The sequence below is a fragment of the Penicillium verrucosum genome (genome assembly GCF_028828655.1).
Source record: "Penicillium verrucosum strain IBT 35672 chromosome Unknown utg000002l_segment0_segment0, whole genome shotgun sequence".
Classification (NCBI taxonomy): Eukaryota; Fungi; Ascomycota; class Eurotiomycetes; order Eurotiales; family Aspergillaceae; genus Penicillium; species Penicillium verrucosum.
Genome location: NW_026643211.1, coordinates 3,768,870 through 3,783,682, shown reverse-complemented (window position 1 = coordinate 3,783,682; position 14,813 = coordinate 3,768,870). Strand labels below are relative to the sequence as shown.

General features: G+C 47.7%; 4 protein-coding genes across 4 annotated transcripts; 1 reads left to right on the top strand and 3 right to left on the bottom strand.

Annotated features, from left to right (window-relative positions):
- Positions 1–2,300: 2,300 nt before the first annotated feature.
- On the bottom strand, positions 2,301–3,821 carry erg8 (phosphomevalonate kinase; the record flags this gene model as incomplete). Its single annotated transcript, XM_057219807.1, has 2 exons — positions 2,301–3,408; positions 3,478–3,821. The coding sequence occupies 2 exons, from the start codon at positions 3,819–3,821 to the stop codon at positions 2,301–2,303; spliced, it is 1,452 nt and encodes a 483-aa protein (XP_057073898.1).
- A 949-nt stretch (positions 3,822–4,770) lies between these two features.
- Positions 4,771–5,946, bottom strand: N7516_007086 (class I SAM-dependent methyltransferase; the record flags this gene model as incomplete). The annotated part of the gene is made up of 1 exon (XM_057219806.1): positions 4,771–5,946. One exon carries the CDS (start codon positions 5,944–5,946, stop codon positions 4,771–4,773), a length of 1,176 nt encoding a protein of 391 aa, XP_057073897.1.
- Positions 5,947–9,070: 3,124 nt separating this feature from the next.
- On the top strand, positions 9,071–13,330 carry N7516_007085 (NACHT domain protein; the record flags this gene model as incomplete). The annotated part of the gene is made up of 1 exon (XM_057219805.1): positions 9,071–13,330. One exon carries the CDS (start codon positions 9,071–9,073, stop codon positions 13,328–13,330), a length of 4,260 nt encoding a protein of 1,419 aa, XP_057073896.1.
- A 582-nt stretch (positions 13,331–13,912) lies between these two features.
- On the bottom strand, positions 13,913–14,813 carry N7516_007084 (uncharacterized protein; the record flags this gene model as incomplete). The annotated part of the gene is made up of 3 exons (XM_057219804.1): positions 13,913–14,101; positions 14,162–14,387; positions 14,440–14,813. The coding sequence occupies 3 exons, from the start codon at positions 14,811–14,813 to the stop codon at positions 13,913–13,915; spliced, it is 789 nt and encodes a 262-aa protein (XP_057073895.1).

The window sequence follows — 14,813 nt, the reverse complement described above, 5'->3', positions numbered from 1 at the left end:
GGTGAAGTGTTGTAGACATTTTGAGATGCCCCGATGGCAGGTAAGGATTGACTTTTCCCCGTTGGAAAGGGGCTGTCAACGGGGGATTTGGAAAAGAAGGGTATTCCGTGAGAGTTGGAATGGGAGATAGAGGGAGAGATGTGAATGTGAGGAGTCAAGACAAGACTAAGCGGGAAGCGCAGGATAATGCCTCAACTAGTGTGGATGGAATGGATAGAATGGATGGAATGGAATGGCTGTACATATACTCCGTATGTAAACCCCCTCTCTCCCAAATAGATATTCGATTGTATTTGAATAGGTTGAAGAGGGAAGAAAGAAGGCAAAAAGGGATCTGCAAGCCTAACAGACTTCTTGTCTGGTTTCTGGTTGAACGACCTTGAAACTATCAAATCATTTTCCCTTCTTTTTCCCCTATTTTTGAGTCAAAGGAAAAAAAAAAAAAAAAAAAAAAAACCTGTTTAATAATTTAGTACTTTAGTACTTTAGTTAACTATTTAATACTTTAATACTTTAATAATACTATAAAAAATAGTATTCTTAGTATTCTACGATTCTACAACGGCAAACGGGTCACCGTCTGCTGACCGTGCATCTTATCGATAACGGTCCATCAGTACGGAGTACAAGTAATCTTCTACTTCACTTCTTCTGCCTCCTCTTCCCCACACGCCCCCGTTCAGTCAACATGCTATCTCCCCCTAGCTACAAAGTATGTCGACTCGGCGAAGTCTATCGACAGGTCCGAGTCAGACGTTGCGTCTCGAGCCTCGCAACTGGAAGCAGCGAGGGTCAGTTATTCGTACCTGCCATTCGAAATCCCGGGTGCTGTGGTGTTGTCTGCCTCTTCTATTACTGTCCTTCGAGAAACAGCAAACGGTGTATGCCGACAAATTAACTCCGACTCGAACCAGTTTATCACCGTGAAGAACATATCCCAACCTCTACAGGAGCTATTAGCTGGAGATCGAAACCCCCTTGAGGTTCCCTATAGATTGACACTCGACACACAGCGCCAGCAAGGGGTTATTCGAATAATACCCTCAAAAGCTCATGAGCGAGTCACGCTGTCATTCTCAAGCAAACTCGTCACGAAGTTACTTAATATGGGGATTGATCCAGACGATTATACCTTGAATGGCGCCTCACGGTATAACGGAAGAACATGCGCCAAAGAAGCTGACCAGTCTATCCTATAAAGATTCACCCACCCCTAAACTAGCGGCCAAGAAATCTACCAATTTTCTTCAGATTCACTTCATATTCACTTCAGATTCAATTTACTTCGAAGTCCCTATGCCCATTTTAGAAGGCATTAATTTCATAACATTATAATCTAGATCTTCAGATATCTTTAAGCATCTATAGGCTTCAATTAATAACTACAACATTAGTGGATCTAAATTGCTGCTAGCAATATGAAACAATGAGAGAGTTATGTGTCGGTGGCATACTGCAAATCGACGGCCAAGAACGGCCTGCTTTGCGGCCGTTTCTTACAGCCTACTTGCCGTCTACTACTTGAATTGAGTATTAGTATAAATGTCGATAAGGAAGATTAATTGGAGATATGACGATCCGGGGAAATTAGTTAGGGCAAGAGAAGTCTTGTTTGTACGGAGTACTCCGTATGTGGATCTGAACATCTCGGGATAGTTGCATACAATAGACAGGTCACTTTCTCCACATGTGTAGCTCTGTACCCTCTGTACAACGATTGGGAGGGATCTCATGACTATAATACCGAGTAAACATGCAGTTATCACTGTTTCATTAGTTCACTGTCATCATGAAATGCAAGTGGATTCTATGTGCTATGTGTATTCAATATCTCATATGCTAGGTATCATGAAGCTGAAAAATATCAACGTGCGCAGTTCGTTCCCTTGAGAGCAGTCCAGTCCATATTGAAACACCTGGCAAACAGACCATGGTCGCACACAGGGGGACGTCGGGAAAAAGAAAAGAAAAAGGAACGGGCAACCCTCGGCCAAGCATAGGACTTGTGGTGCATATGCAGGGGGGGATAAGCCTGAAGACAGAGACGCAGATAGGTGGGTACTGATGGAGCGCACGAGTACGAGGAGGTAAAAGATAGAAAACACATCCGAGTCAAAGTCGATGTTTCAGCCCGTGATTTCCGTGCAATTAGTTATCCTACAGGCCTGTGTATTTTCTGGAGGGTCCAGCCCAGGATGCAATAGGGGGAGGCTAAGCTGGTAGCCGAAACACGTTGTTGATAAGTCATGGTGGGCTGGGACACTGGTTGCCTTGTTTCAAAATCAGAGAGCAACCTAGACCTAGACCCAACCGGCATATTGCTCCAGCATTTCGTTTTTCGCACCTTCAGATCCATGCTGCACGCCAAGCAGTCGTACGTTGCCGATCTTGCCTCCAAAGTCATCCTCGATCGAGCTCGTCCAGTTCGCAAGATGCTCTCTCAGACGCGCAATTACAGTGGAGTCATCCTGGATCAGGAGCGCGATGGCATCGTATCCTCCAGCCCCCGGGACGACACCGCCAATGACCCCTTCGATCTCTGAAACACTGTCTAACAGCTCGGTCTGCACACTTGGTTCAATGGGGACGCCCGTCCGGCGGGTCAATGTGCGAATATGCTGACGTGTTCGCTGAATAAGGGTGCGAATATCAGAAAAGTCGCCTTCGGGGTTCGCATCGGGGTGTTGAGCCTGGCGCTTGAGCTCTTGACGCAGTCGCTCGTTGTTATTCTGGAGACTAGCCCAGAGAATATCGGCTTCCTTGCGGTTGTTATTTCGCCATTCGAGAACCTTCTTGACCATCGAGGGTGTCTGGGAACCACAGTCCACGTCGCACAGAACCAGCTGCATCCCACGAGGGAGCTGCATGCCAAAGTCAACACACTCGGTGTCCCATGGATGCTCGGGATCGGAGTCCTCCACGATGGGGAAGAGGCGCTCCTCGAAACCAGCCGAGCCTACATCGCCGAGAGACTCCAAAATTGACGGCGAGAATCGTCGGTAGAGGCACGAGCCGTAGACAGCGCTAGCAACGTCGAATCCAGATCCGACCTTACCCTGGGCTGCGCAGTGGGCCGCTTGAGCGAGGTTGTGGAGTTTGTCCCGACCAGCACCGAGGTCCTCCGGCTGCATGGTACGGTGAATGACCAAGGCGGAGACAAGCGCAGTAACGAGGGCGGCCGAGGAACCTAATCCTGTCTTGTGGGCTTCGAAAAGAGGAACTCCGAAATTGACAAAGCGCCCACCACGTCCCTGCGATGTCGGGCCTCTAGAGGCAGCGGTTTCCGAGTAGTAGTCGCTGTCAGCCATGATGGTGACAGACAGGGACCCGAAGTCCTTAGAGTCGGCAACGTAGCTGATATAAGTCAATGCATAGCTGAGAGAGGTCTCGACAAAGGGGTTTCGCGGTCTAAAAAGAAATGTAAGGTAATTTTAGTCAATTGTCTTCGCGAAAAGAAATAGCAACAGCCCAGCATACCCATCTCCCTTCTGGATGACCTTGACACCCCCACCATTCCCACATCGCTGTACACCATATTCCCACACCGCATTGAGGAACTGCGGGGAACGCACAACAACGGTATCCTGGCCATCCTGGTCCTCGGCGCCCGAATTAGACGGTGCCTCGGCACCACCGACGGGCCCAGATCCTGATGCCCCACGGCGGTGACCCCTCCTCAGCTGCTGGACAATAACATGAATGCGGGCATCAAGCGCAAACACGGTACCCGTGTACCCGCGGTCTAGAACGAGGTAGCCACCGGTTAAAAGAACCTTACCCGGCGCAGACAGCGCTGTGACAGAAGACGGTAAAGGAGACATGAAGTACTGGTAGATTGGAGATATGATTGTTGTGGGGGAGAAAAAGCCGGGATGGGATCTACGGGGCGCCTGAAGATTATGGAGGGACTGGCCCCGCGGTCACGGGGGGGTGGTTGGGGAGAGGGGAAAGGAGTAGGTTGGAACAGTGCAGATAAGATGTGCTGAGTTTACGCTGCCATGCAGATGCAGCTCAAAGCAGACTTGAACATTTCCCAGATTCTAGGGGGATACCAGGGTGTATGGAATTCTCCTAATAGGGACTAGTGGGAATGGTGCAGTACCTTACAGCATAAAAAGTAGTCTCTTGTAAAAGTAAACTTGTAATTTAGTCTCACACTTAGGTTTATAGGGTCAACATTCGAATACCGTACAACGAAAATTTCGGTTGTGTAGTGTAATGGCTCATCACTCTGGTTTCTGATACCAGCAATCCCGGTTCGATCCCGGGCACGACCTTTCTTTTTTTCTTTTTGCATTTTTTTGCATTTTTTGGGGACTCTTTAAACTTACTTACTTTATGTTCTCGTGTTTGTTTATTTTTTATATTTGCTTTTTTTACTGCTTCTTTATATTAGATAGTCATTCAGAAGCAAGATATATTTGAATAAATTATGTATTGTGAATCAGATCGATGTATATGCAGTTGAACTAAACTCCCTTCATGGAACTCATTGCTCAAGAAACCACTATAAACAAAGAATAAAATAACCGAAATAGATAACCGAAACTCCCCATGCATCAAATCCGACAACCTTCTAATCCGTTGATTATAAATGTACAGGGTATGTATTGTTTCGTGAGGGGCGATGACGTGGAGGTGGAAGGAGGATGTGGTCTGGATATTGATCCGACTTGATATCCACATAGTCCCGAGGGCTGATATCAAGAAATCAAGTACTTCCGTCCAACTGCTTCACATATTTCGCCCCGCTGAGGAACCTTGTGAAGCCTAAGCCTTGGGCTTCTGCGCAATGATACTATAACTCGTCGTAGCCAAACGCATGCGATCCATTTTAACAAAAGCCTGACCATCTAAACAAAGACGGTTAATCAGGGTCTTGAAGTGTCGTGGCAGCACATGCACCTTGACCAGTGCCAGGATTGCTTGGCGCAGGGTGCGGAAGTATACATCGACGGTATCGATAAGCGGGGCCTGGAGACCATCGATACTAGCGTTCTCCGACCGCACAACCTCAAACCCAGCTTCCTTCAACGCCGCCTCAAGACTTTCCGGCGTGGGTGTACCGACAGCACCAATGAGAGGCTTGACGCGACGCATGAGCTCCGCGTGTTCCGGATTACTAGCGTCGTAAGCCGGCAAGCTAACCCAGTCCAACAGGGAGATCTTCGAGCCTGGCTTGACGACACGGAAGATCTCGCGGAACAAGGCGGGTAGATCCTTGCACAGACTCATTGCTTGAATCTGGTAAAATGCATCGAAGCTCTCGTCGGCGAAGGGCAGGGGGAGGTCGTTGAAATCTTGCGTGACGAAATTATTCTGGAGTCCGCGCTCCTTGTTAAAGGTCGTCGCCTGCTCGACCTGGTTCGGGTCGATGTTGAGACCCGTTACCTGGGCGCCGGTGTGTTGCGCCATGTGGGCTGCGACGCGCCCGCGGCCACAACCCAAATCCAGCACCTTCTTTCCCGCCCCCAACCCGATATCCTGTGCAATTGAGCGCTCGTACAGGATCTGGTTCTCCAGGACGTTGGATTTGGGGTTCATCCAGGGTGGGATGTACATTTTCTCGACATCGCCCAGTGCGCAAAGGTGGTTCAGGACTCCGTAATAGGATTTCAAGCAATCGCCGACTTTCTCTTGGTAATTGGCGCCCAGAGACTCGGTCATTTGTTTTTCATCGGACCAGTCTAGGTTATAGATGACGTATGACGCCATGAAATCGTCAACTTGTTTCGGGGTTAGGTGCGCGAGGTGTCGGAATGCCGTCCAGAAACTCTTCCACCGCTTCGGTGATGCAGAATTGTCGAGGTTCTTCCCATGAGGACCGAGTGTTGTCACCAGCGCATTCTGCTTCTCCTGCGCGATCTCGTCGAGCGAGCTATCACTTTCCGAGCCTCGTCCGCTGCGTCCGGGATGTTGCGGTGCCTCCGAGAGTATTTGTGCCATGGTGGATGGGCTTTATACAAGCTATTAACGATATATATAAAAAAAAGGTATATACTAGGTATCGTTGCCCGGGAGGAGAGGAGGAGGTGTAGTAACCAGCGGCCCCAGCCCTGCAGGGGATATGGTGCGATTTATAAGCACGGTCAATCCCTTCTTCCAGGATCAATCCGAAAAACCATTTGCCAGGACAGATGTATGGTCCGTAGCCACATAGTGGGTTTCGTCACCAGACGTGGAAGCTCTGACCGGTTATCACGGCAACAATGGGTTGATCGGTTTGAGACGGCAGAGACCCGGAGAATTTTTTCCATTCGGATAACCAAGAACCATACTTCCCAATTGCTTCACTTTTTGCCATCCTCATCTAAGGCCTTCCGCTCTCTCTCCAAATTCCGAGATCCAGCTATGGCGGAGGAAATACGAGGCCGTTGTACTCCGTATGCGACTACGACATGCCCAGGCGCGGATGACGCGGATTCCTTAAAGGAAATTAGCACCGTCATTGGAGCGGCGATCTAGGCCCACTTCTATAGTTTGAATACAAGGTACTGTACTCCGTATTCTACACGGGTATATCTTGGAGTTACTGGTTACATGATAATCGGTTAGTCAACATTCACTGTACATGCCGATCCCCCAACGTGGGATGTGTGATATGAAATATAAAATAAGTATATAGAGGTACAGCCCTAACCAAGGATGGGACTATATATATGAACTCCCGTTTAACCGTTGAAACACCCGTGGCTCCCGGAACTTTCTCCCGTGTTACATAACGTTCGAAGTGTTCCAGGACTTCCAAAGTTCTGAAAACGAATATTCAACGATATTCCACCTTCGAGAAGCCTTTTTGTTTTTTGCTTTGATTACCAATCGAAAGCCAAAATATAGGAAAGAAGAAGCCCTAAATCGACTGTGAATGTGATTGAACGTGGTATGAGGGACTTGATATTGGAGACCCACATAGATCGTCCGGGCGAAAACTCAAGAGCTCCCGAGCGCCGAGTCCGAGAAGACCCTGTTATCGTATTCCCGTATTTCCGCCGGTCACGTGGAGGTCCAGATGGAGTATTATACTCCTCCAGCATATAAAGAAACACTTGGCACTGCTTCTATCTCCGGCTCAGCCGGAATATAATAGGGTATCTTTATGTAGGATTGAGGGAGCATAATGGTAAGCAACATTAGAATATGCACTTGTGTAAGTCTATGGTGTGAGTCATAATGAATATCATCTAGTTATAGTTAATTACTCTCACGTCATAGTTCAAGCCATGCATTAGTGGATAACAAAGTAGTTACCAGCAGATACAATCACCAAGTTGGGGAAAAGGCTGAATTAAATAAAACACTTTTTATTAAAAAAGAAAAGGGGGTTGAAAGATACATATGTAGATCAAACAAGCATTTCAGGTTTCTTGAAGAAGACTTGGGGAAATAGCATTTTTACTAGTACGTAGGTACTCGAATTTCCTGTTGGTCCGAGCTGCCTTTTTCGGCCAAAGCGGTGATTAGCCCACATCGACTACGCGCACGGTGCCTGGGTTGGACTTTAGCTTACCCCAAGAGTATATACCTACTCCATGCAACATAGTATGATTGATGCAGAAGAAAAATAAACGGGTGCCAGTGACGAGAGGGGTCTTTACCACCCCACTCTTTCCCGTGGTTAACTTGTGACTTGTTACATTTGATATTTGATCGGCTATCCACTCAATACACTCTCGCCATTCACAGAGTCAGTACTCTTATAATCTAGCTACAATGTTGTACGTCAGCTACAGTCACGCGCTGGGGTACGGGGTATAGTTTGACGTCTTACCGCAAGAAGGATCACCATAGTCTCCATCCTTTGGGGGAACAGTGTAGTAAAATATATTGTTGATATACGACATATATACGAAAGTCGGTCACCAACACACCCTTCAAGGTCATGGATTGCTTAATGTGTTCCTTCTTTTCGCTCCTCTTAAACAATCATACACTTTAAGATCAAATATCAAGGTAGATACAATGAGTTTTTACCTTTTGTTGTATCCGGTACAGACCTGGTCCATTCTTCATATCTGGAGGTGGTTGGGGAAAGGAAAGGCTATGGCGGGGTAATCCTTTTACGATTCTAACCGTGCTTAGGAGAGACTAATGTTCGTAAGGCGAGACGGTTCGTAGACCTTCGACTATATACGATCCGACTGGTTAATTCTTGAATCTGTTTCTTTGTGGGTCGCTTTAGACCCCGCTCTAGATGGGTCGAGCGGTCTGGGCGTTCATACCGACATACTATATGTACATATTGGAGAGGGGAACGCTCAATGCTATGTGCTCGATGGAATACGGATTGATTCAGCACCCCGCAATTCAGCTTCATACCCAGCCTTACATACAAGAGAACCCGGGCGATCAGCCCAAGTGAAATGAGAGAAGTGCAGGAGTGTAGGAGTGTAGGAGCATGTATTCTCAATATGTAACTACAACATATCTGGTAACTATGGATTTTGTATCCTTTGTACATCAACGATTACATAAATAAACTGTGCCAAAAAAAGGGTGACGACCTGATTCCCCACTATAATTTGCATCTGAGTATGTTAATTTTACTATATAGTTATATTGTTACAACCTGCCCCTGGACTGGCGAGTTACAAACTAGGCCAAAAGACCACTATATCTGAGCATTACGCTCAGATAGTCCAGGCTCCGTTATATATAGTGCGTGTCATGACATATATATATAGTTATATATATAGTTGTAAATAAGTTGATCGTCAGCCTATAAAAAATAAACGGTTAATTGATGGTTACTCTAATATCTAGAGGTTAGTTTAGAGGTCGCTACATAGTTTAAACCCACCTATAGGGGAGGGACCTTACTAGCAGAAATGGCTTCTACACGTGATAATTCTTATGAGGTCCTGACAACAGCTCATGTTGTATACGAGAGACTCAACCCTAGAGGGCTTACTGCACATAACTATTCCTAATAAGGAACCTTGGCAACGTGGAATATCAGCCCCCACTATTGCGGGGGATAATAAGACTGAATTCACGAGATATGATTTATATGCACAACATATGTGTGCAACTCCCTCTTTTCCATTTCCCAGAATTAAATCGCCTGCTCACCATGGTCGTGACTGCAAGGGAGCCTTCTGATAGCAGTCTGCCGTCCCTCTGGCATAGCGCCTGCGTGGATTATGACAGGGAAACCGGAGTTTCATTGATGGAGAAGCGTTTCCCCAAAGTACAGGGGCCTGAGGACTTGTCTCACCAGCTAGAATCTGAAAGAGACCACTTTGAAGATTTTCGAATGAAAAAGCGACCCCTTTTACATGCAATGCAAATGGTTATGGCGCCCTTCGAAAGCTGGGGTGATCTGATCGCTGGTGCTGTCGCTGCAGCTTTCCCTCCAGCATCATCGATCATGGGCGCGATGCTCCTTCTGGTCCGGGCGGCGCGCAGAGTTAGTGACGCATTTAACGGCATCCTCGATCTATTTCATAAGCTGGGAAACTTCGCTCTGCGTCTGGACTCATACAAGGGGATCACCCTTAGTGAGGGGATGAAAACAATTATCGTGAAAGTCCTGGTTAATTCCCTGAGAGTTTGCGCAGCGTCACAAAAGCTCTTGAGCCAAGGTTCACTCAAGGCGAGACTTTCAAAGTGGGCAAAGAATATATTGGTTGAGGATACGTCAATTAGCTCTTTGCTAGGTGAGCTAGAGGAGCTGACAAGCCAGGAGCATATGATGGTTTCTGCCCATGGGCTGAATCTCACCCACCAAGCCCTGAGAAATACTGAGGAATTGCTCAATAGAGATGATCATAGAAAGGATCGTGAGAGGCTGGAAAGGGTCAAAGCATCATTAGACCCAGTTTCTGCATCTGGCCAGGTCTTCTCGTCCATCACCCAGAATCGCATACCGGGATCCGGCAGCTGGGTCGAAGATAGGCTTCGGTCCTGGTGGCAAGGATCTCAACCGCTCCTCTGGCTTCATGGCGGCCCTGGAGTAGGCAAATCTCATCTGGCATCCAAAATCATAACCGAACTTTCAAACGAGCCATCCGCAACCCCGGCACCTGTGGTTGCCTCTTTCTTTTACAAGAACAGCGATGTCGATTTACGATCCCTCAACAAAGCCCTGCGAACCATAGCATGGCAGCTGGCCACGCAACAATCCAGCTTTGCGGTGCACGCCGAGGAGTTCTGCATGAAAGAAGACCCAGGGAACAACTACGTCCTTTGGGAGAAACTCTTCCTAAACTATTTTACTTACGTTCCATCGGCCACCACAGCATGTTTGGTGATTGACGGTATTGATGAGGCTGAAACAGAGGAACAAGAAGTCCTTTTCAGTCTGCTGGAGAAAGGCTTCTTAGCGGAAGACGATATCACCCGAACCTTCCCTTTACGAATTGTGCTTCTTAGTAGGGACTCGGTGCGCTCCATGCTCGACGAGCATTCATTGAACTGGATCCCGGAGATTGAAGTCGGTAATCACGAGAATAAGGACGATCTCCACGAATACGTTTCGCAGAAACTACAGAAGACCAAGTTGTTTCGTGGGCACCCCGATTTACTCGAAGAAACTATCACCGAAATCAGCCAGGAAGCCGAGGGCATGTGGGAATGGGCCAATCTCGTCATCAAATCTGTTTTGCGCTGTCGAACTAAAGAGCAGATCCGAAAAGTGGTTAGGACAATGCCCCGAGGGATCAGCGCGATGCTTCGCGAAGAACTGCAGCGGCTGAGTAAAGAACTGTCCGAGTGGGAAGAATTTTCTGATGATGAGATATCAGAGAGAGAAGAGCCTGCATCACAGATTGCGCAGTTGAACATCTTGCTCTCCTTTGTGGCTTTGGCTCAAAAGCCACTGACCGTGCAGCAGCTTGAAATTATTCTCGAGCTCACCCTGAAGGAGGAGTTCATGAATCTTCAAGATGATATCCGTACGATTTACTCCTCTCTGTTTTATATCAGAGCCAACGATGATGAAGACGACCCTGACGAGGAAGGTGGCGTTGTAACACTTCGGCATAGCTCCTTTTATGAATTTTTCCGGACGTCTGCAGAATCCGGACTAATCCATGTCAACGTCGATCAAGTGGAAGTGAACTTCCTATATGTTTTTCTCTATGCCATCAACGAGTGGTACACGCCTTGTTCCGACAAATTCATGGGAGTCCTCTGGGGATATGCTAAGAATTTCCTGCCATCACATCTCACCCGTGCGAATCCCGAAAAGGCGGGAAATATACGAGGAGATATTTCCATCTTGCTTGCGAGTCTGTTCGGCTTCAGCAATAAAAGAGACAAGGAGTGGTTTCTTAATGAACTGGTTGTTAGGGGGATTACCGCATACTCACCCTACCTAACGTGTGAGCCATCAGAGCTCGGCTCATACTGGCTGGATGCTCAAGATCAAGATACTGCAAATGAGAGAGCCGATGTTGTACTCCGTTGGCTTCTTCCAGGTCAAAAACAGAGCTTTGTGGATCACGCCCGAGCATCAGCGGTGGCAAGTGATGCATGTCCCTTCACAGTTCTCCTGTCACATCTAGTAACGCGCTGGAGCAAACTCTGGCTAGAACCAGAGGAAATCAAGCATGATGATGGATTGCCTGACATCGCCCCTGCCATTTTGACAGTATATGATGCGATGAAAAGAGGGATAAAGGACTCTGGTGCGGACGGTCTAATATCAAAGGTATCAGCCGTATTGTGGGATCACAGAGAGCCTTCTAGCGTCTTGATTCCTGCACAGTCACAAAATCTTCAGCAGACGCCTATGTGGCATGCACGAGTCGCCCAGTCGCTCATGAAACATTGCTACGCGCAAGCTCTTGAGCATTTTCAAATTTCGCTCGACGGAAACCATAGCACCCCGACATTCAGTGACCAGTCTTTGTTCGTCATTCACAGAGACATGGCTCGTGCATGCACCGAGGTTGCGATGCACGAAGAGGCATTGAAGCATCTTGAATTATCAGAGTCCCTATGGAGCACCTTCGCGGGTAATGGGGATGCCGGCGACTATGATGCTGTCAGACGCTTGCTAAACAAGGCACAAATAAAACATCAAGCCAAATTGACAGATGATGCAATTGCAACCACAGAGGAAGCTTGGAATCTGTTGCTGGAAGATAGAAGCGAGAACCGCGAGAATGAATTTTTGCCCTTCTTCCAGATCTTCCTGGAATTGGACCAACCGCACCGTTTGCGGTCCGTGTTTGACCTTGCTTTCACTCATTTCGAGGACACAGCCGGCAGTAGAAGCACATCTATGGATTTTGAGCGCTTCATCCTCGACTGCTGCGTTATGCGACACTTCATGATGTATAGGGTCATTCACTATGCCTTAACCCGCTCGGATCAAAATTATCTTGATGTTATCGCCGGAGTCCTAAAGAAAGTCGATACTGAATCTGAATACCCCGTGGAAATAAAATACCTCATCGCGACAGTCTTATTTGAAAAGGGGCAAAGAGATGCAGCGGTACAGGGTTGGTATGAGGTTGTCTCTCTCTCAGTCTCCTCCGAAAGCTGGGACAAGGGTCCTCGCATGCGGGCAATGAGCAAACTAGTTGCCTTGTGTCTTGACGATGCCGATATCCCTTTCTGTGAACGGCCATTGATTCTAAAGGAAGACATCGAACTCGACGATATTTGTCTAGTCCTGTCGAGTTGGCTCCGGGATCGTGGGGATATCGCAAACGCTAGAGATGCTCTCCGGTGGTGTGTCAAAGAGTGTATCTCGTTGCTATCAGACGATGATCCTTCAAATGACATAGATGCCTATATGAGACTTTTCAGGGTATTCCTTGCCGTTACAGATAGCGATGAAGATCTTGGGGCAGCCTTATACTTGATCAAGCAAGAACCAGCACTCCAAAATGTACAATTGACCGATGGCGAGGATCAATGTCTGGATGCTAGCATTGATGATGATGATGGTATAGACGATACCTTATATCCTGACATCGTATATGACCGTTGCACCGACTGTTCGGGCTGCAAGCGGGAAATCGGGACCATGCAATACTGGTATTTCTGCCGCTCCTGCGCGTTCTCGACAGTTTGTCGACGATGTTACCGCCAGTGTGAGTCGGGCGATCTATCCAACATCCCGGGTATCTGTGATCCTCAGCATGAATTCTTTTATACCGGCCCGCCTCTTCCGCTTTCTGGACGCGTGCCTAAAGGCATGGTGCCCTTGATTTCTCCTTATGGCGAGGTACAGATTATTTGGATAGAAGAATGGAAGGACAGACTTGCAGAGGAATGGGAGACCGCGGATTTTGCGCTTACGGGTGGGCTGTCAGCTTGGTGCATGCGTGTTCTTCCAGAACCGCAGAGGACTCGGTGGGCTACATTGTTTCAGACATGAACTGATGGTTGGATATCAGGTATGATTGTAGTCCGAGAAAGCCCGTACAAGACATCGTCTCTTCCGTTGGCTATGTTGAGATCCAATGTTGCGGTCAGATTCGTAACGTGCTTTATCCCGTGCGTGCACTAGTCAACCTCTCCAAGCCGTGGATTGGTTGTGCATCCATACCTCCACGGTTGGTACTTTCTTAGAAACAGCTATCTAGTAGCATGATCTGTCAATTGGACATGAATCAATGGTGAGCCAGCAGCAACCTATATATAGCTGAGGTTCAATATTGATGAGATACTAGACGAAGGGAGTAGGCAATATGACTGTATTGTAGCTGACTGCTAACTCCTAAGGGGAAAAGAAGAAGAGGGAGAGGAAGTTATTTGCAGCTGCCAGTCCTGTCAAAGAGGGTCAGGTAACCCCAACAACTAGATTTATTTTGAAGCGCATATGCAATCCTCATAAGAATTCAAGTTGTAGACGTCGTTTTCGGAACGAGAGAGCAATTTCATTATCATAAGAGCTGCATTGCTCATAACAAGCAGGAAAATATTGCAGTGTCCAGCCTAAACAAAATCTTGCACCGAACTAGGAGGCTTCCATCATAGTCTGGCCGCATGCATCACCGAGCCAATATCGCGTCAGCAATTGAACAACATCAGTGTTCTTTCGCGTGAAATCGTACAACCCAGAAGCGCGTATATTGAGAATCTCTCCATCAAAGTCAGCCTCTAGGACACGGGCATGACGAGGACCCATGAGAGACAGGGCAAGAATCTACCACAGGAAGGTTAGTAGATCATTTAGAATCCGTGAATCCACCATGGGAAGTCTTACTGGGGCAACAATATGCGGGCGCAGCGTCTTGGTTCTCAGACGAGCAGCCATGATGTCAGTGATAGTCATAATTTCTCCGCGAAGCAGTCTATCGTCCCCGTTCACATCACTTTCCAGGATGACCTTGAAGTGTGGACAGTTCCCCGCTGGATAGTTGGTTACCAACACAGCATACCAGTTGAAATCGATACACTCCAGCAGTTGGCCAAACCTATAGTCCCCAGTTCTGTCGTGAACGGTCAGCAGACATGACAAAGTAGCCGTGAGGGGTAACATACTCTCGATATGCACCAGAGGGCGGGGGGTTATTGGGGTACGCCTTCGATGCATATCCCCAGCAATCATGAAAGTGGTGAGAGAGAAAGAGCTCCATAGAGCGAGTATCCCACATTATGTGATTTGAGTCAGGCTCATATTCCAGCAGCTCGTCCTCCTCCTCCTTCGACGGGAGAGGCAGCTCTTCTTGGTATGGCTTGAAGAAGCATGGATGATGTTGGGTATCGTTTTCAAGGGATAAAGGAAGGTGGCGGATACCGGCCGCCTTCAGGTCAGAGGATTCGACATGGTAACTCGTGGTTTGCTTGATTAGGCCCTCAATCCTAGCCAGCGCGTGGCGACGAGTAGCCCGCTCCATGATGAGTGCCTCATCCAT